This window comes from Muscardinus avellanarius (assembly GCF_963383645.1).
Source record: "Muscardinus avellanarius genome assembly, chromosome: 11".
In the NCBI taxonomy this organism is placed as follows: Eukaryota; Metazoa; Chordata; class Mammalia; order Rodentia; family Gliridae; genus Muscardinus; species Muscardinus avellanarius.
Window position 1 is genome coordinate 103679192 of NC_137797.1, and position 15627 is coordinate 103694818.

At 48.0% G+C, this 15627-nt stretch overlaps 1 protein-coding gene across 1 annotated transcript; it reads left to right on the plus strand.

The window, feature by feature from the left end:
- Window positions 1-7405: 7405 nt before the first annotated feature.
- On the plus strand, window positions 7406-8588 carry CDKN1B (cyclin dependent kinase inhibitor 1B; the record flags this gene model as incomplete). The annotated part of the gene is made up of 2 exons (XM_080705697.1): window positions 7406-7883; window positions 8464-8588. 2 exons carry the CDS (start codon window positions 7406-7408, stop codon window positions 8586-8588), a joined length of 603 nt encoding a protein of 200 aa, XP_080561823.1.
- Between the last annotated feature and the right edge of the window lie 7039 nt (window positions 8589-15627).

Here is a 15627-nt window from a genome sequence, read left to right on the forward strand (position 1 = left end):
TCAGAAGTAGAATGCCCCTGGGTTCCAACCTCAGTACTACAAAAGAAAAAGAATAAAAAATAGGGTTGGGATGCTGGGCATGGTGGCACATGCAAGAATAAAAAATAGGGTTGGGATGCTGGGCATGGTGGCACATGTTTATAATCCCTACACTTAGCCGGGCGCACGCTTGTAATCCCTGCACTTGGGAGGCGGAGACAGGAGGATTGCGCTGGTTCGGAGCCAGCCTCGCTGGCTTAAGAGACCCTGTTTCCAAATAAAAATATAAAAATGGGTCTGGGAGTGTAGCCCGGATGTAGAAGGGCTTCCAGGAACCCCAGTACCACCAAAAAATAAAATAAAAAAATCCCTACACTTGAGAGGCAGAGACAGGAGGATTGCACAGGTTGGAAGCCCCTTGCTGGTTTAAGAGACCCTGTTTCCAAATAAAAATATAAAATAGGCCTGGGAGTATAGCCTGGAGGTAGAGGGGTTTCCAGGAACCCCAGTACCACAAAAAAAAAAAAAAAAAAAAAAATAGGACTGAGGGTATAGCTCGGAAGTAGAATGCCCCTGGGTTCTATCCCCAGTACCACAAACAATATAAATAAATAAAATGTAAATGTTTTTTAACTTAAGCAATTTTTATTATTACAAAGATAGAAAGAAGAGATAGAAATTATGAAGCACTATGTCAGAGAGAGAATGACACACCGGAGTGCCTTGAAGGTAAGACACGTAAAATTTAAATTTATTTATTTATTTATTTTTGCGGGTCTGGGGATGGAACCCAGGGGCATTCGACCTCCAAGCTATACCCCCTGCACTATTTTTTATTCTTTATTTTTTTTAATTTTTGTAATTTTTTAAATTTTTTTTGGTGGTGGTACTGGGGTTCCTGGAAGCCCTTCTACCTCCAGGCTACACTCCCAGACCTATTTTTACTTTTTTTTTTTTTAATTTGGAAACAGGGTCTCCTAAGCCATTTGGAAACAGGGTCTCCTAAGCCAGCGCGCGGCTGGCTTCGAACCTGAGCGATCCTCCTGTCTCTGCCTCCCAAGCGCGGGGATTACAAGCGTGTGCCACCACGCCCGGCTATTCTTTATTTTGAAATAGGGTCTCACTAAGTTGCGGAGGGCCTCACTCAGTAGCTGAGGCTGTCTGCAAACCGCGATCCTCCAGTCTCAGCCTCCCAAATGCTGGGATTACAAGTGTGTAGCACCACGCATGGCTTAAAATTTTAATTTAAAAAATAGGTCTGGGGAGTTCGGGGACAGCCTCAGCTACTTAGTGAAGCCCTCTGCAACTTAGTGAGACCCTGTTTCAAAATAAAGAATAAAAAAAATAGGGCTGGGGGTATAGTTTGGAGGTCAAATGCCCTTGGGTTCCATCCCAGACCCACACACACTCACACACACACACACACACACACATAGGTCTGGAGATATTGCTTGGAGGTAGAATGTCCTTGGGTTCAATCATCACTACCACCGAGAAAAAAACCCCCCAAAACAAAAAAAGCCTTGTTGTATCCTGATGTCGTCCCCTACCACTCAGCTCATGATAAAAGCCCCACAGAGGCCTAGGGGGTCCTTTATGATCTGACACCCTGTGACCACCATCCCCGTGGTCTGCCCTGTGACTCCACGGCCTCCTTCTAACACATCAGGCAGGTTTCCATCTTCAAGCCTTTGTACTTGGTCCCTTTTGGGGGTCGTTGTGATGTGTGCATGCGTGTGTGTGGGGTGTATGTGCGTTACTTAGCTTTACCACCAAATTACACCCCTCATCCTTGTTTATTTATTGTAATCTTTATTAATTTTTTTGTTACTGGGGATGGAACCCAAGGGCATTCTACCTCTGAGCTATACCCCATTCCTATTTTTTATTTTGAAACAGGGTCTCACTGAGTTGCAGAGGGCCTCACTAAGTAGCTGAGGCTGTCCGTGAACCACGATCCTCCGGTTTCAGCCTCCCAAATGCTGGGATTACAAGCGTGCGCCACCACGCCCGGCATTAATTTCTTTGTTATCATGTTGAACCCAGGGCCCTGGAGTTACATCTCCCAGCCCTTTTAATATTTTTCTTTTGAGGTGCTGGGGATTGAACCCCGGACCTCATGCCTTTATTTTTTTATTTTGAAACGGGGGTCTTGCTAAGTTGCTTAGATCTCTCAAAGTGGCAGAGACTGGCCTCAAACCTGTGATCCTCTAGTCTCAGTCCCCCAAAGTACTGGGATTACAAGCATGGCCCAGAGTATGGAGTTTGGGACACTGTATTTCATCTCCTTGGGGCCTTTTTTTTTTTTTTTTCCGGTACTGAGGATGGAACCCAGGGCATTCTTCCTCCAAGCTACATCCCCAACACTATTTTTTATCCTTTATTTTGGAACAGTGTCTCGAGTTGCACAGGGCCTCACTAAGTAGCTGAGGCTGGCCACGAACCACGATCCTCCTATCTCAGCCTCCAAATGTTAGGATTACAAGTATGGGCCACCACACCCAGCTGGGGCTTTTTCTTGAAGGCCACTTTCTCATTGAGGACCTCTCTGGCCACCCTGGCCACACTGTGGCAGACACAGCGGTCTTACCTTTGCATTCTGTTTCTTTCTCTATAGCACCTCCTTACATAACATCTTAGTACTTAGTGTGTTTCTTTTCTTTCTTTTTTTTTTATGGTACTGGGGATTGAATCCAGGAGGGTTCTACCTCCGAGCTATACCCCCAGCCCTATTTTATTTTTATTTGGAAAACAGTGTCTTCCTAGGTTAATGAGAGTCTCACTACTTGCTGAGGTTGGCCTTTAACCTGCGATCATCCTGTCTCAGCCTCCCAAGTACTGGAATTACAGGTGTGTACCACCATGCGTGGTGTCTCCCCTTCACCACCACCTCCTCCTCCTCCTCCTCCTCCTCCTCTTCCTCTTCATCCTCCTCCTCCTCCTCCTCCTCCTCCTCCTCCTCCTCCTCCTTCTTTTTGTGGTACTAGGGATGGAACCCAGGGGCTTTCTACCTCTAAGCTACACTCCCAGATCTATTTTATATTTTATTTGGAAACAGGGTCTCACTAAGTTGCTGAGAGCCTCACTAAGTAGCTGAGGCTGGCTTTGAACCTGTGTAATCCTCCTGTCTCAGCCTCCCAAGCGCGGGGATTACAAGCGTGCGCCACCGCGCCCGGCTACCCCTTCTCTTACCAGAACATTAGCTTTACCCCAGATTAAATCTGTTCGCTTCTATGTCCCAGAGCCTCGGATCAGGCGGCACTAGGAAGACAATAAATATATGTTGAAAGGAAGAAGTGATCGGCAAATTAATAAAAGGCGCTCAGTAAATATTTGTTGAATGGAATCAAACGTGTCAGGAACAGATGACCTCGAAGTTGCCAAACTAAAAATATGTCAGTTTAAAGGAACGGTATGGTGGCTTGAGATCGCCTCATTATAACCGTCCTGGAGAAAAACAGCTGTGCAGGGTCACCTGGATCTTTGGGTAAACATTGGGGGAAACAGATTTCCCAGGGAGAAGGTGCCTCTGGGAGTTAGTTGCATACCCAAACAGCCAGGGACACCACTGTTTATATTTTGTTTAGCTTTGTTTTACAGTACTGGGGATGGAACCCAGGGGCATTCTACCTCTTAGCTACACCCCCAGCCCTATTTTTTTTAGTCTTTATTTTGAAGCAGGGTCTCACTGAGTTGCAAAGGGCCTCACTAAGCGGCTGAGGCTGGCCGCAAACCACGATCCTCCCGTCTCAGCCTCCCAAATGCTGGGATGACAAGCGTGCGCCATTGTTAAAAACACCATTGTTTTTAAGTTTGCTTTGTCTCTGCCTTTTACTTGGCTTCTGAAATACAAAGACATCCGGGGTGGTCTGTGTGACACCTCTCAGCTTTAAGTAGGAAACCACCGGGAGTTAAAAGGCAGAGAAGGGCAGTCTCACCCAGGGACAGGGCGCCGGCAAGCAGAGCCCATTTTAGAGCAGGGCGCTGTGGAACTTTCTGTCTCCAGCCAGGCTCCGCCTTCCACCTCTGGAGAAGTTTTTGTGGCTGCCTGCTTTCTGCGGGAGGAGGACCGTGGCGCTCCGATCTCCTTCCTCCGGGTTTGACTACAACACTGGAGGCCACCTCGTAATTTGGATGCCTGGTGCCTTGACTGTAAACAAAACACTTCGGATTGTCATAGTGAGGTGGGGGGAGGGAGCACAGCCTCTTGCTGGTCCTTAGATTTCTTAAGGTGCCCCGGATTAACACAGCAACGAAACGGTGTTTCTACTATTAGTTGAAAGATTGTGTGTGTGTGTAAGAGGGGAATGGAAGTATTAGTTGTCTCCTTTCATATAGAGATTAATATCAGGAATGAAGTCCTACTTCTGTGGCAAGGTGAAAGTGTATAGAATTCCTCCATTTACATAAGTGAAAGTGTGTATGTATGTGTGTGTATCCTGTGCAGTCATCTAGCAATTATTCAAAATTGTGGAATTACCTAATTTATTTATTTATTTATTTTTCCAGTACTGGGGATAGAACCTAGAGGCATTCTATTTCTGAGTTACACCCCAGCCCTACTTTTCTTTCTTTCTTTCTTTCTTTCTTTCTTTCTTTCTTTCTTTCTTTCTTTCTTTCTTTCTTTCTTTCTTTCTTTCTTTCTTTTGTGGCACTGGGGTTCCTGGAAGCCCTTCTACCTCGGGGCTACACGCCCGCCCAGGCCTATTTTGTATTTTTTTATTTGGAAACTGGGCCTGCCTCCCCCCCCCCCCTCTCTCTCTCTCTCTCTCTCTCTCTCTCTCTCTCTCTTTTGGTGGTACTGGGGTTCCTGGAAGCCCTTCTACCTCCGGGCTACACTCCCAGACCTATTTTTTACATATTCATTTGGAAACAGGGTCTCCTAAAGCCAGCTTTGAACCTGCACGATGATGATCCTCCTGTCTCTGCCTCCCAAGTGCGGGGATTACAAGCATGCGCCACCACGCCCGGCCATTATTCTTTATTTTGAAACACAGTCTCACTGAGGGCCTGGCTAAATAAATGAGGCTGTCCTCTAAGCATGATCCTCCTGTCTCAGCCTCCCAGATGCTGGGATTATAAGCATGCGCCACCATGTCCAGAAAGACTCTGTATTTTAGTTGAACACATGGACAGTGACATCAAAAGCCTATGAGAGCTGCATTTAAACATTGGTGGCAAGCCGGGTGTGGTGGCCTGCACTTGTAATCCCAGCATTTGGGAGACTGAGACAGGAGGATCGTGGTCAGGGACAGCCTCAGCCACTGAGTGAGGGGGGCCCTTTGCAACTTGTGAGACCCTGTGTAGCTCGGAAGTTGAATGGCCCTGGGTTCCATCCCCAGACCCGCCAAAAATAAAAAAAATTAAAAAATAGGGCTGGGGGTGTAGCTTGGAGGTAAAATGCCTCTGGGTTCCATAGCCAGTACTGCAAAAATAAAGAAAGAAGATAAATAAGTAAGAAAGAGCCGGGCGTGGTGGTGCATACTTGTAATCCCAGCATTTGGGAGGCTGAGACAGGAGGATCAGAGTTTACAGACAGCCTCAGGTACTCAGTGAAGCCCTTTGCAACTAATTGAGACCCTATTTCAAAATAAAGAATAAAATATAGGGCTGGGGGGTGTAGCTCAGAGGTAGAACGCCCCTGGGTTCCATCCCCACTACTGCAAAAAAAAAAAAAAATTAAAGAAATAAAATTAAATAAATAAAATACAAAAATAAACAAACATTGCTGGGCACTGGGGCATCAAGGAAACACCTGTAGGCTGTCCCGGGCTGGGAAGGAGCCCTTTTGGGTCCCTGGAGGAGAGGAGGACTTGCAGGCTACACACAAGCAAATACAAACAAAACCCTAACCCTGCTGGGACCACCCCAAAGAAAAGGAGGGGAGACCTGAACTAGCTGGCCCTGGCTCTGCTAGCTGTATGCGTGTCTCTGGACAGGAAACCTCTTCAATTTCCTCAGTTGTAAAGCGAGAGGGTTAAACCACAGGGTCTCCAGGGGCCATCCCAGCTAAACCATTCGGAATGTCTAAGGCCAGGCAGATCCAGGAAATGGACGACCGCCCCGGCTGAGCTAACAAGTTAAAATCAAACTAATCTATAGCATAAGTGCATAAGAAAGCATTACTCCTAAACTGGGCGTGGTGGCGCACGATTGTCATCCCAGCACTCGGGAGGCCCGAGACAGGAGGATCACAGGTTCGCGGCCAGCCTCAAGGACTTAGTGAGACCTTCTGCAACTCAGTGAAACCCCGTTTGAAAATGAAAAATAAAAATTAGGGCTGGGGGTGCAGCTCGGAGGTAGAAAGCCCCTGGGTTCCATTCTCAGTACCGCAAAAAAAAAAAAAAAAAAAAAAAAATCAAATAATCAGACGCCAGGATAAAGTTGCGGTACTTTTAGAAAACCTAATCGGCACTTTGATCGTAGGGAAATCTTTTCGCTGGCAGCCCGCGGCCCTCTGAGAGCATTCGCTGGGCCCTGAGTGGGCTGCAGCCTCGGATCTGGTGAGCGGCGGCGGGAGCTGTTGTATTTTGCAGCCGGGACTCAGGTGGAAGAAATGGCTACGACCCGGGAAAGAATCGAAGCGTGTCTGGAGACGAATTCCCACACGCAGCAGCCAAAGCCCGAGGGCCCTGGTGTGCTTTGAAAGCCAGAGCGGGGGCCGGGGGAGTCGCCGAGCCCTTTCAAAACTCCAGGTTGGGCACTGGGGACCCCAGCCCTGCTTTTGATCCCGGGCTCCTGCACCCAAAGCAGCTGGGCTCCTGAACACTCTGCACGCCGGGCTCTGCTGTGTGCACAGAGCCGTGCGCCCCCCCGGGGGGGGGCGGGGGGGGCTCCTCCCGCAGCTCCCGGACCCCCCTGGGCAGCAGCGCCTGGTGGAGGCCGAGCTGCGCGCATCCCGGCCGGGCGTCCAGCCAGGACACCCCCAGCCCGGGCGGGCCCCCCGCGGCCATCTGGCCAGCCCCCGGCCCCTCCCGGCTGCAGGCCCCGCTTGCTGGCGTCCTTCCTCCTCTCTCGAGGCCGGCCGGAGCAGGTCTGCCGGCAGGGCGCACCCACGGCGGTCACGCGACCCGCCCGGCGGGGGCGCGCCGGGGCCACCTTAAGCGCGCGCCCGCGGCCTCGGAGGGGCGGCTCCGGCGCCCGACCAATGGGTCTCCTCCTCTGTTTAAATAGACCGGCCGTGTCAATCACCCTCGCCTTCGCCAGCCTCCCCTCCACCGCCATATTGGGCCTCTAGGACCGGCGCGATCGCCTCCTCCGGGCCTCGGTCCCCCCGTCGCCGGTGTCCAGCGCCTGCGATCGCCGCCCGGGGCCTGGCCGCGGCGCAGCCCCCTCCCCGCCTCCCGGGGCTGGGCCGCGGAGACCCTCGGCCGCCCGGCTCCGAGTCCGGTTCGGTTCGGTGTTGCGGCAGCGGGCGCCGGGCGCGATGTCCACCGTGCGCCTGTCCAGCGCCAGCCCCGGCCTGGAGCGCACGGACGGCGGGCCGGCCGAGCCCCCCAAGCCCTCCGCCTGCAGGAACCTCTTCGGGCCGGTGGACCACGAGGAGCTGAGCCGCGACCTGGAGCGGCACCGCCGGGAGCTGGAGGAGGCCAGCCGGCGCAGGTGGAACTTCGACTTCCACCACCACCGGCCCCTGGAGGGCAAGTACGAGTGGCAGGAGGTGGACCAGGGCGGCCTGCCCGAGTTCTACTACCGGCCCCCGCGGCCCCCCAAGGGCGCGGCCAGGGCGCCCTCGGCGCAGGGCAGCCCCGACGGGGGCGGCAGCCGCCCCGCGCCGCCCCCGAGCGCGCCCCCGGCCGCCCCCGAGGACGCGCGCTCGGGGGACCCAAAGACTGACCCGTCCGACGGCCAGACGGGGCTCGCGGAGCAGTGCGCGGGGATGAGGAAGCGGCCCGCGGCAGACGGTAACCAGCCCCAAGCCCGGCCGGCCGGCCCCCCTCCCGTCCGTCTGTCCGTCCGTCCCTCTGTCCGCCCGCTCCCCGGCCTGCCCGCTGGACCCCCAGCCTCGGCCGGCTGCCCGGCGGGTCTCCGACTGCAGCTTTGGGGGTGCGCCGCCCTGAGCTGATGGAGGGGCTGGTCTGTTTTAGAGTTTAAAAGTCAGAAGTCGGAGATAGAGCTCGTCATTTTCTTAACCTAACCAGCCCCCCCCCCACGCCGACACCCCCCCCCCTCGGCCAGCTGTAGGACCTGGAGCACCTTTGGAGTGTTTAGCTGGGATGTTTATGGACGGCCCCCCTGTTCCAGAGAGAGAGAGAGAGAGAGAGAGAGGTGTAGACTACACTTTCTGTTCCGTGCAAACAGTCTCTGTTTGTGATTTTAAGCCACTGGGGATGCCAGATCCAGGATCGTGGGTGCAGGTGGTGGTGGGTTTTCATCCCCTGACCCCTCTCTATCAAGCCGTTGTTTTCTATTTTTATTATTATTATTTTATTTTACTAATAAAAGGCGGTTCCGTTCTTTTTAAACTTTCCTCCTGGCCCTTAGAGTCGTCTTCTCAAAACAAAAGAGCCAACAGGATTGAAGAAAACAATGTTTCAGACGGTTCCTCGAATGCTGGTTCGGTGGAGCAGACGCCCAAGAAGCCAGGCCTGCGGAGACAGCAGACGTAAACAGCTTGGTGGGTTGATCGCTTGCCCGCACCCCGTCGCCCTGCAAACCCCACAGTTTGTGCCCGGCCTTCCTGGTCCCTGGCAGATTAGTAGCTTGCAATGTTTTGTTCTATTTTTTTTGCGATCAAAAAAGTAGCAATCAAACCGGGTGTGGTGGCACACACGCTTGTAATCGCAGTACTTGGGGAGGCTGAAACAGGTTCAAAGCCAACCTCGGGTACTTAGCGAGGCCCTTTGCAACTCGGTGAGACCCTGTTTCAAAATAAAGAATAAAACATAGGGCAGTTCAGAGGGAGACTGTCCCTGGGTCCCATCTTCAGTACCAAAAAAAAAAAAAAAAAAAAAGAAAGAAAGAAAAAGAAAAGAAAAAAGTAGCAATCCCTAAAGGGGAAACTGTAATTCCTCAAAGTATCAGTGTCTCAGGGTAATATTCATTTGAAACACAGAGCAAGTGTCCCAAGAGGGTTCTTGTAGGTAAAGCCCTAGAGGTAGGAAGATCCCTTTCTGTCCCATCAAAACATGTTGGGAAGGATAGATTTCTTCCCCATCTGACAAGAGCTGGGGTGCGGCTCTGGCCCACTCCATCAGATCCATCTTCCAGAGCTTCAAATGAGACAATTAACATTTGAGCCACACATGGAAAAATAGTGAGACCTTGATTGTCTTTAAATTTTGCAGGATAGCTCCTATTTGGCTAGGCAAGGGGTTAGGAATGTGGATATACAGGGTGGTGGGCTGTATCGTTTTTATAAGCTCTCACTTTCCCTATTTTCTGGGAAGTGTAGGAGAGAGAGCGGAAAACATCATACTTAAAAAAAATAAAATAAAAGGGAATGCCCAAATTACTAAATTTCCTACCGCATTTCTGATCACCCTGAAGTTGCAAAACAGAAATTAAATGAGCTGCCAGAGTAAGCCGCCCAGGAACGGTCAGCCTGTCTGTCTTTCATGTGCTGCTAACAGGAGGATTTGGATATTTGTGGGGGAAACGGATGGTTAGATTTAGTGCTGGCCAAGGTGGTTCTGCCAGGCGCAAGTGGAGATTTTTCCGTGCACAAAAATCCGATCCGATTGCCCTAATTTGAATAGTTCAGCCTCCAAATTTACATTGATTGGCTGTCTGTGATGAGGAGATTACATACATTAAGAGGTTATAAACTTCTTGTAAACAAGGACAGTGCCCTCTTTTTTTCCCCAAAGCACACTCATATCCTAGCATAAAAAGACATCTCAATAAATGCCAATGTTCATTTATTTATTTTATTTTATAATTTTTTTTGTGATACTGAGGGTGGAACCCAGGGGCTTTCTACCTCCGGGCTATACCCCCAGACCTATTTTATATTTTTATTTGGAAACGGTCTCACTAAGTTGCTGAGAGCCTCACCAAGTAGCTGAGACTGGCTTCGAACCTGTGCGATCCTCCTGTCTAGGCCTCCCAGTTACAAGTGTGAGCCACCATGCCTGGCTATGTTCATTTTTTAAAATCCTCATTTGTAAAAATTTTCAAGTGAGCTAAAGACTGAAGGAATTAAGGTGGGATTCAGGTTCATTGTGCTTTTATTTTTATTTATTTATTTATTTATTTTTGGTGGTACTGGAGGTGGAACCCAGAGGCTTTCTACCTCTGGGCTATACTCCCAGACCTATTTTTTATTTTTTATTTTTGGAGCGTTTTTAAATTATAATGTCCCAATATGATTTCTCCACATTCCAAATTTATCTGCTGTGTTGTTTTTTTTTTTTCCAGCGCTTAGGGCAAAACTCCACTGTAGACCCTGTATGTTATAGTTCTCTATAAAGTGAGGAAATTGGATGGAAAGTTTCCTGGAACAACCTTACCACCCACAGACCTTATATTGGTTTGGGTGACGATGCTTCTCAGATGAACTGAGCGTCGTACCTACTAGATTTTGATCTGGTCCCAACTTAACACGCCGAGATGCATTTGTTAGCAATATTGCCAGTTCAAAGAATACTAAAAATATTAGTAAGGACCTATTTGAAAGCGCGTGTGTGTACATTGTCCTTATGAATACAAAGTTAGAATATATGGGGGAAGCCGGGCGTGGTATCGCACGCTTGTAATCCCCGCGCTTGGGAGGCAGAGACAGGAGGATCGTGCAGGTTTGAAGCCAGCCTCGCTGGCTTAAGAGACCCTGTGTCTAAATAAAAAAATATAAAAAATAGGTCTGGGAGTGTAGCCCGGAGGTAGAAGGGTTTCCAGGAACTCCAGTACCACCACCACCAAAAAAAAAAAAAAAAAAAAAAAAAAAAATTGGGGGAAAGAAAAAAATCCAGTATTAATAGGATTTTCCTCTGGAGGCCTTTACAACTTACATTTCCAAATATTTTTCAAATTCAGAAAATTAGGCTACTCTTTAAGAGTTACCATGTCTGAATTTTCCTCTTTTCTTTCCCACTATCTTTGACCCAGATTCTCTACTGGAGTTTCTCAACCGCTACACTAGTGACATCTTGGGCCGAATAATTCTTTGTTGTAGGAGGCTGTCTTGTGCGTTTTATACTGTTTAGCAGCTTCCCAGGGTCTCACCCATTAGGTGCCAGTAGCAATCTTCCTCCCCCAGCTGAGACAACTAAAAACGTCTCTGACGTTGCCAAATGATCCCAAGGGCGGCAGGGGTGGGCCAACAGTACCGATTTATTAAGAACTGCTGCTCTTGCTGGGCATGGAGGCACACCTTAATAATCCCAGCATTTGGGAGGCTGAGACAGGAGGATCGTGGTTCACGGACAGCCCCAGCTATTTAGTGAGGCCCTTTGCAACTCAGTGACACCCTATTTCAAAAGAAAAACTAAAAAAATTAAAAATAATAAAAAATAATTTTTATCTACAGCTGGGGCTATAGCTTGGAGGTAGGATGCCCCTGAGTTCCATCCTCAGTACCGTAAAAAATAAAATACAAATAAATATTAAAAAAATAGGGCTGGGGGTGTTGCTCAGAGTTAAGGTTCCATCTCCAGTACCACAAAAAAAAAAAAAAAAAAAAAAAAAGGATGCCTCTGGGTTCCATCCCTAGTATTGCAAACATAAATTAAAAAGTAAATAATAAATTAAAATAAAATTAAAATAAATATAAAAAAATAGAGCCTTGGGGGGGGGAGCTTGGAGGTAGGATGCCCCTGAATTCCATCCCCAGTATCGAAAAAAAATTTTAAAAAATTAAATAAATAAAATTAAAATTATTAAAGAAATAGGGCTGAGGATGTAGCTCAGAGATTGGCTGCCCCTGGCTTTCATCTCTAGTATTAAAAAAAAAAAAAAGTAAAAATACAGTTCAGATAGTGTTAGGTGGAGATCAACTATAATCCTCAAACATTTTGTACCCCCCCATCGTCAAACAGGTATTTCTCAAATAAAATAGTGACACAAGCCAGGCGTGGTGGCGCAGGCTTGTAATCCCAGCATTTGGGAGGCTGAGACAGGAGGATCGTGGTTTGCAGCCAGCCTCAGCTACTTAGTGAGGCCCTTTGCAACTCAGTGAGACCCTGTTTCAAAATAAAGAATAAAAAATAAAAAATAGGACTGGGGGGTGTAGCTAGGAGGTAGAATGCCCCTGGGTTCCATCCCCAGTACTGCAAAAAGAAAAATAAAAAATAGCCGGGCGTGGTGGCGCACGCTTGTAATCCCTGCACTTGGGAGGCTGAGACAGGAGGATCGCACGGGTTCGAAGCCAGCCTCAGCTACTCAGTGAGGCTTCCAGCAACTTAGTGAGACCCTGTTTCCAAACAAAAAATAAAAAAATAAAAAGTAGTGACACAGTAATTCGTGTCTCCTGTAATGTTACTCCAGTTCTTTCCCCCCTAACTCCCTTTTCTTGCTTTTTTTTTGCAGAGCTAAGAATATGTTTCCTTGTTTATCAGATCTATCACTGCTCAATGAAGCAAGGAAGATACACAAGAAAAAAGTTTAATACATATCGCTGACTCCATGGATTGGACATCCTACATAAGCACTGAAAAGCGACACGGCAACACTAAAATTTTAGGCACTCTTAAATGACCTGCCTCTAAAAGCCTCGGATGTAGCATTGTGCAATTAGGTTTTTCCTTATTTGCTTCATTGTACTACCTGTGTATATAGTTTTTACCTTTTATGTAGCACATAAACATTAGGGAAGGGGGCAGGGTGGGCTGTGAATTGGCTGGGGGGGGTATGAAGAACCTGCTTTAGGTTTTTAGCAAGGAGAAAAAAAAAAGGTGTGGCTTGTATAAAGAGAAGCAGATTGGGGGAAGGGTTCACTTGTTTTCTTTAAAGATGTAATGTCCCTTTCCGTGAGAACTGATATTTCCTTTTTAAAATCAAAATTGGAGCCCTGGCTACAAATAGGTGTAGTTCTGATGATTATGTCCATAAGGCAGCCAGTGTAAATCCAACAACACACAAATGTCCTTTCCCAGTCCTCCGAGTCTCCCTTCAAACTGGAGTTTACCCGTGAATTATTCAGCCATTGGCAATCACTCCAGGTAATTCCGGGCAAAAATCTGGGGTGTATAAATGGGGGTTTCTGAATGCTCGGTATTGGCCATGTCTCAGTTTTTTTGAGAAATTTTCTTAGTTTTCTTTTCCCTTTGGGCTGTGGTAAACTCAGTTAAAAAGAAAAAAAAAACAACTCTAAATCTCTGGATATTTTTAAAAAGATCTAAAACTAACTTCACACCTTGAAAAAAAATATCATGAAATAATTTTAAACGTAAAGGCTTCTCATTCTGTTTGGTAGTTTGTCCAAAGGAGAGTGGCGTTTTTAAAGGAAAGAACACGGAAAGGGTACTGTGGGATGAGGGAAATGGGCAGTACATCTTTAAACAGTATTTCTTCATCGCCTGTGTATGAAACAAAAGCATTTCAAGTGTACCTGTGTACATAACTCTGTAAAGACACTGAAAATTATACTAACTTATTTATGTTAAAAAGAGATTTTTTTTTTAATCTAGACAATATACAAGCCAAAGTGGTATGTGCTTTTCTAAATGCTGTTATCGGGTAGAATAGGTCTTTTCCTTCTTCTGTTAAACAATATGGCTATGCTTAAAAGGTTGCATACTGAGCCAAGTATAATTTTTTTGTAATGTGTGAAAAAGATGCCGATTATTGTTACGCATAAGTAATCAATAAAGAAAACTTCCATAGCTGTTTGCTGAGTGGAACTGTAATGTGTTTTTCTAAAGCCTGATATTCTGATAAAAACTTAACACACACATAGCGTGAAGTGGAGGCCCACAACTCAGATGTGCTATGGAGGTCCGAATGTAGTGACTATTTTTTACTTAGTTGTCCAGGGATGGATGAAGCTGTAGGAGTGGAAAATGGAAAGGGCGGTTTCATATAAAGGACATTGTCAAGGTTCCTTAAGCTATTTGTGTCTTTTAGGGCGTGAACGTCAGAACCCCAAATCCTTACCTAAGTGTAGTCTGGTCACACATTCGCAGGGCTGAAAACGAAAGTAACATGATGACGTCTCTGAATCCTGTATTTACACATTCACAGTGTTGCGAGGAAAAGCAGTTGTGTGGACATCTCTTCTACCAATCTTCTCCCAAGTATTCAGACATACGGGTCCTTAAACTGGCAGGAATTCCACGCTAGTTGAAGTAGGTTTCATTAAACTGGTCATCAGATGCAATTCCTCAGTTTCTGAATATCCTGAAGGGATCTAGACACCCCGAAATAGTTAATCAAAATGCCAAATCTGAGGGTTCGGGGTCCCTATAAGCACACAGTAGAAAGATTTTTTTTTTTACTAAAAAAAAAAAACAAAAACGCATTTTAAAGTCAGGTTTACCTAGATGATTCCTTTAATTCCATCTTCTCTTGTAAAATGGGACTAGGGTGTAAAAGTATATTATTTATTATAGGAATCTACACATGGGTAAAATGAAAAATCTGAAGTTGTTAAAAAAATTTTTCCCCACTCAGCTACTATTTTATCATCGCACCCCAAAAGGGGCTGTAAATAAGACCGTTTCAGCGTTTTTGACCTGAAGGGTTTTTTTGTTTTGTTTTTAAGCAGAGGTAATTTTCTCCCGGTCTAAATTCTTTGGTGGCCCATCCTTCAATAAGATATTATTTTAATTACACTCAAGGTGTTTTTGTGATTCTGCTTAAAACCCATGGGGGCAGGGTGCTTTGCTGGGGGAATGAGAACACGAAAAACAATTCAAAATGGGGAGGAAGGAGTGGAAAGTCGGAAAGTCACGAAATAAGATGAAAATCCTTTGAGCGAAAGGGGGGGAAAAGTGCTTCCGACAGTCTCTTTAATAATAGAGGCATAAACATCTCTTAATTGCGGCGGGGATCCCATCTTCCTTTGATAAAGAGGTCCCTTTCTTGTGAATTTTTAAGAGGTTGCGTTTTTCAGGAAGGCTGGGCCTGGCAGAGGAGGATGCCCGCCGCTCAAGGGAGTTCCCAGGGACGCAGACCCCCACGCCATCACTTCGTCCTTCGCAGGTCCGTGCCAAGCCCCCCCAAACGACCTCGCGGTTGGACTGTCCTCTCCCCAGCTCGGGACTCTGGGGCTGACCGCAGAGGTCCCTTTGCGGGGATGCGGCCACGGGCGCCGGCCACCGCGGCCCTACCACCCGGGCGCCCTCGCCTTCCCCCACTGTCCCGCAGCTCTCCGGCTCGCCGCGGGGACAATCGCGCCGTAGGGCTGGGACCAACATAAAATAAAATAAAAAATATAAAAAGAAAGAAAGCAAGAAAAAGACCACCAGATCTGGCCGGCCACTTGCAGCCCCCGCACCGCCAGGGTCGCTGCGCCCCCAGGTCCAGGTCCAGGGCGCTCCCGGGCCGCGCCGGTGCAGCCCGGCTGGGCAGCTTCTCCGAAACTTCCCTGCTCCGCCGCCTGCGCTCGGCTGAGCGAGCAGCGAACGCCCCCTCCCCACTCCCTAGGTACCCGCCGCTCCGGGCCTGGGGAGAGCTGAGGGGGCTCCTGGCCCCCGCCCCCGGCCCCAGTGACCCGCAGCCCCGCAGCCCCTAGGCTTCCCGGCGGCCCAGGACCACCGCCTCTGCGCGCCG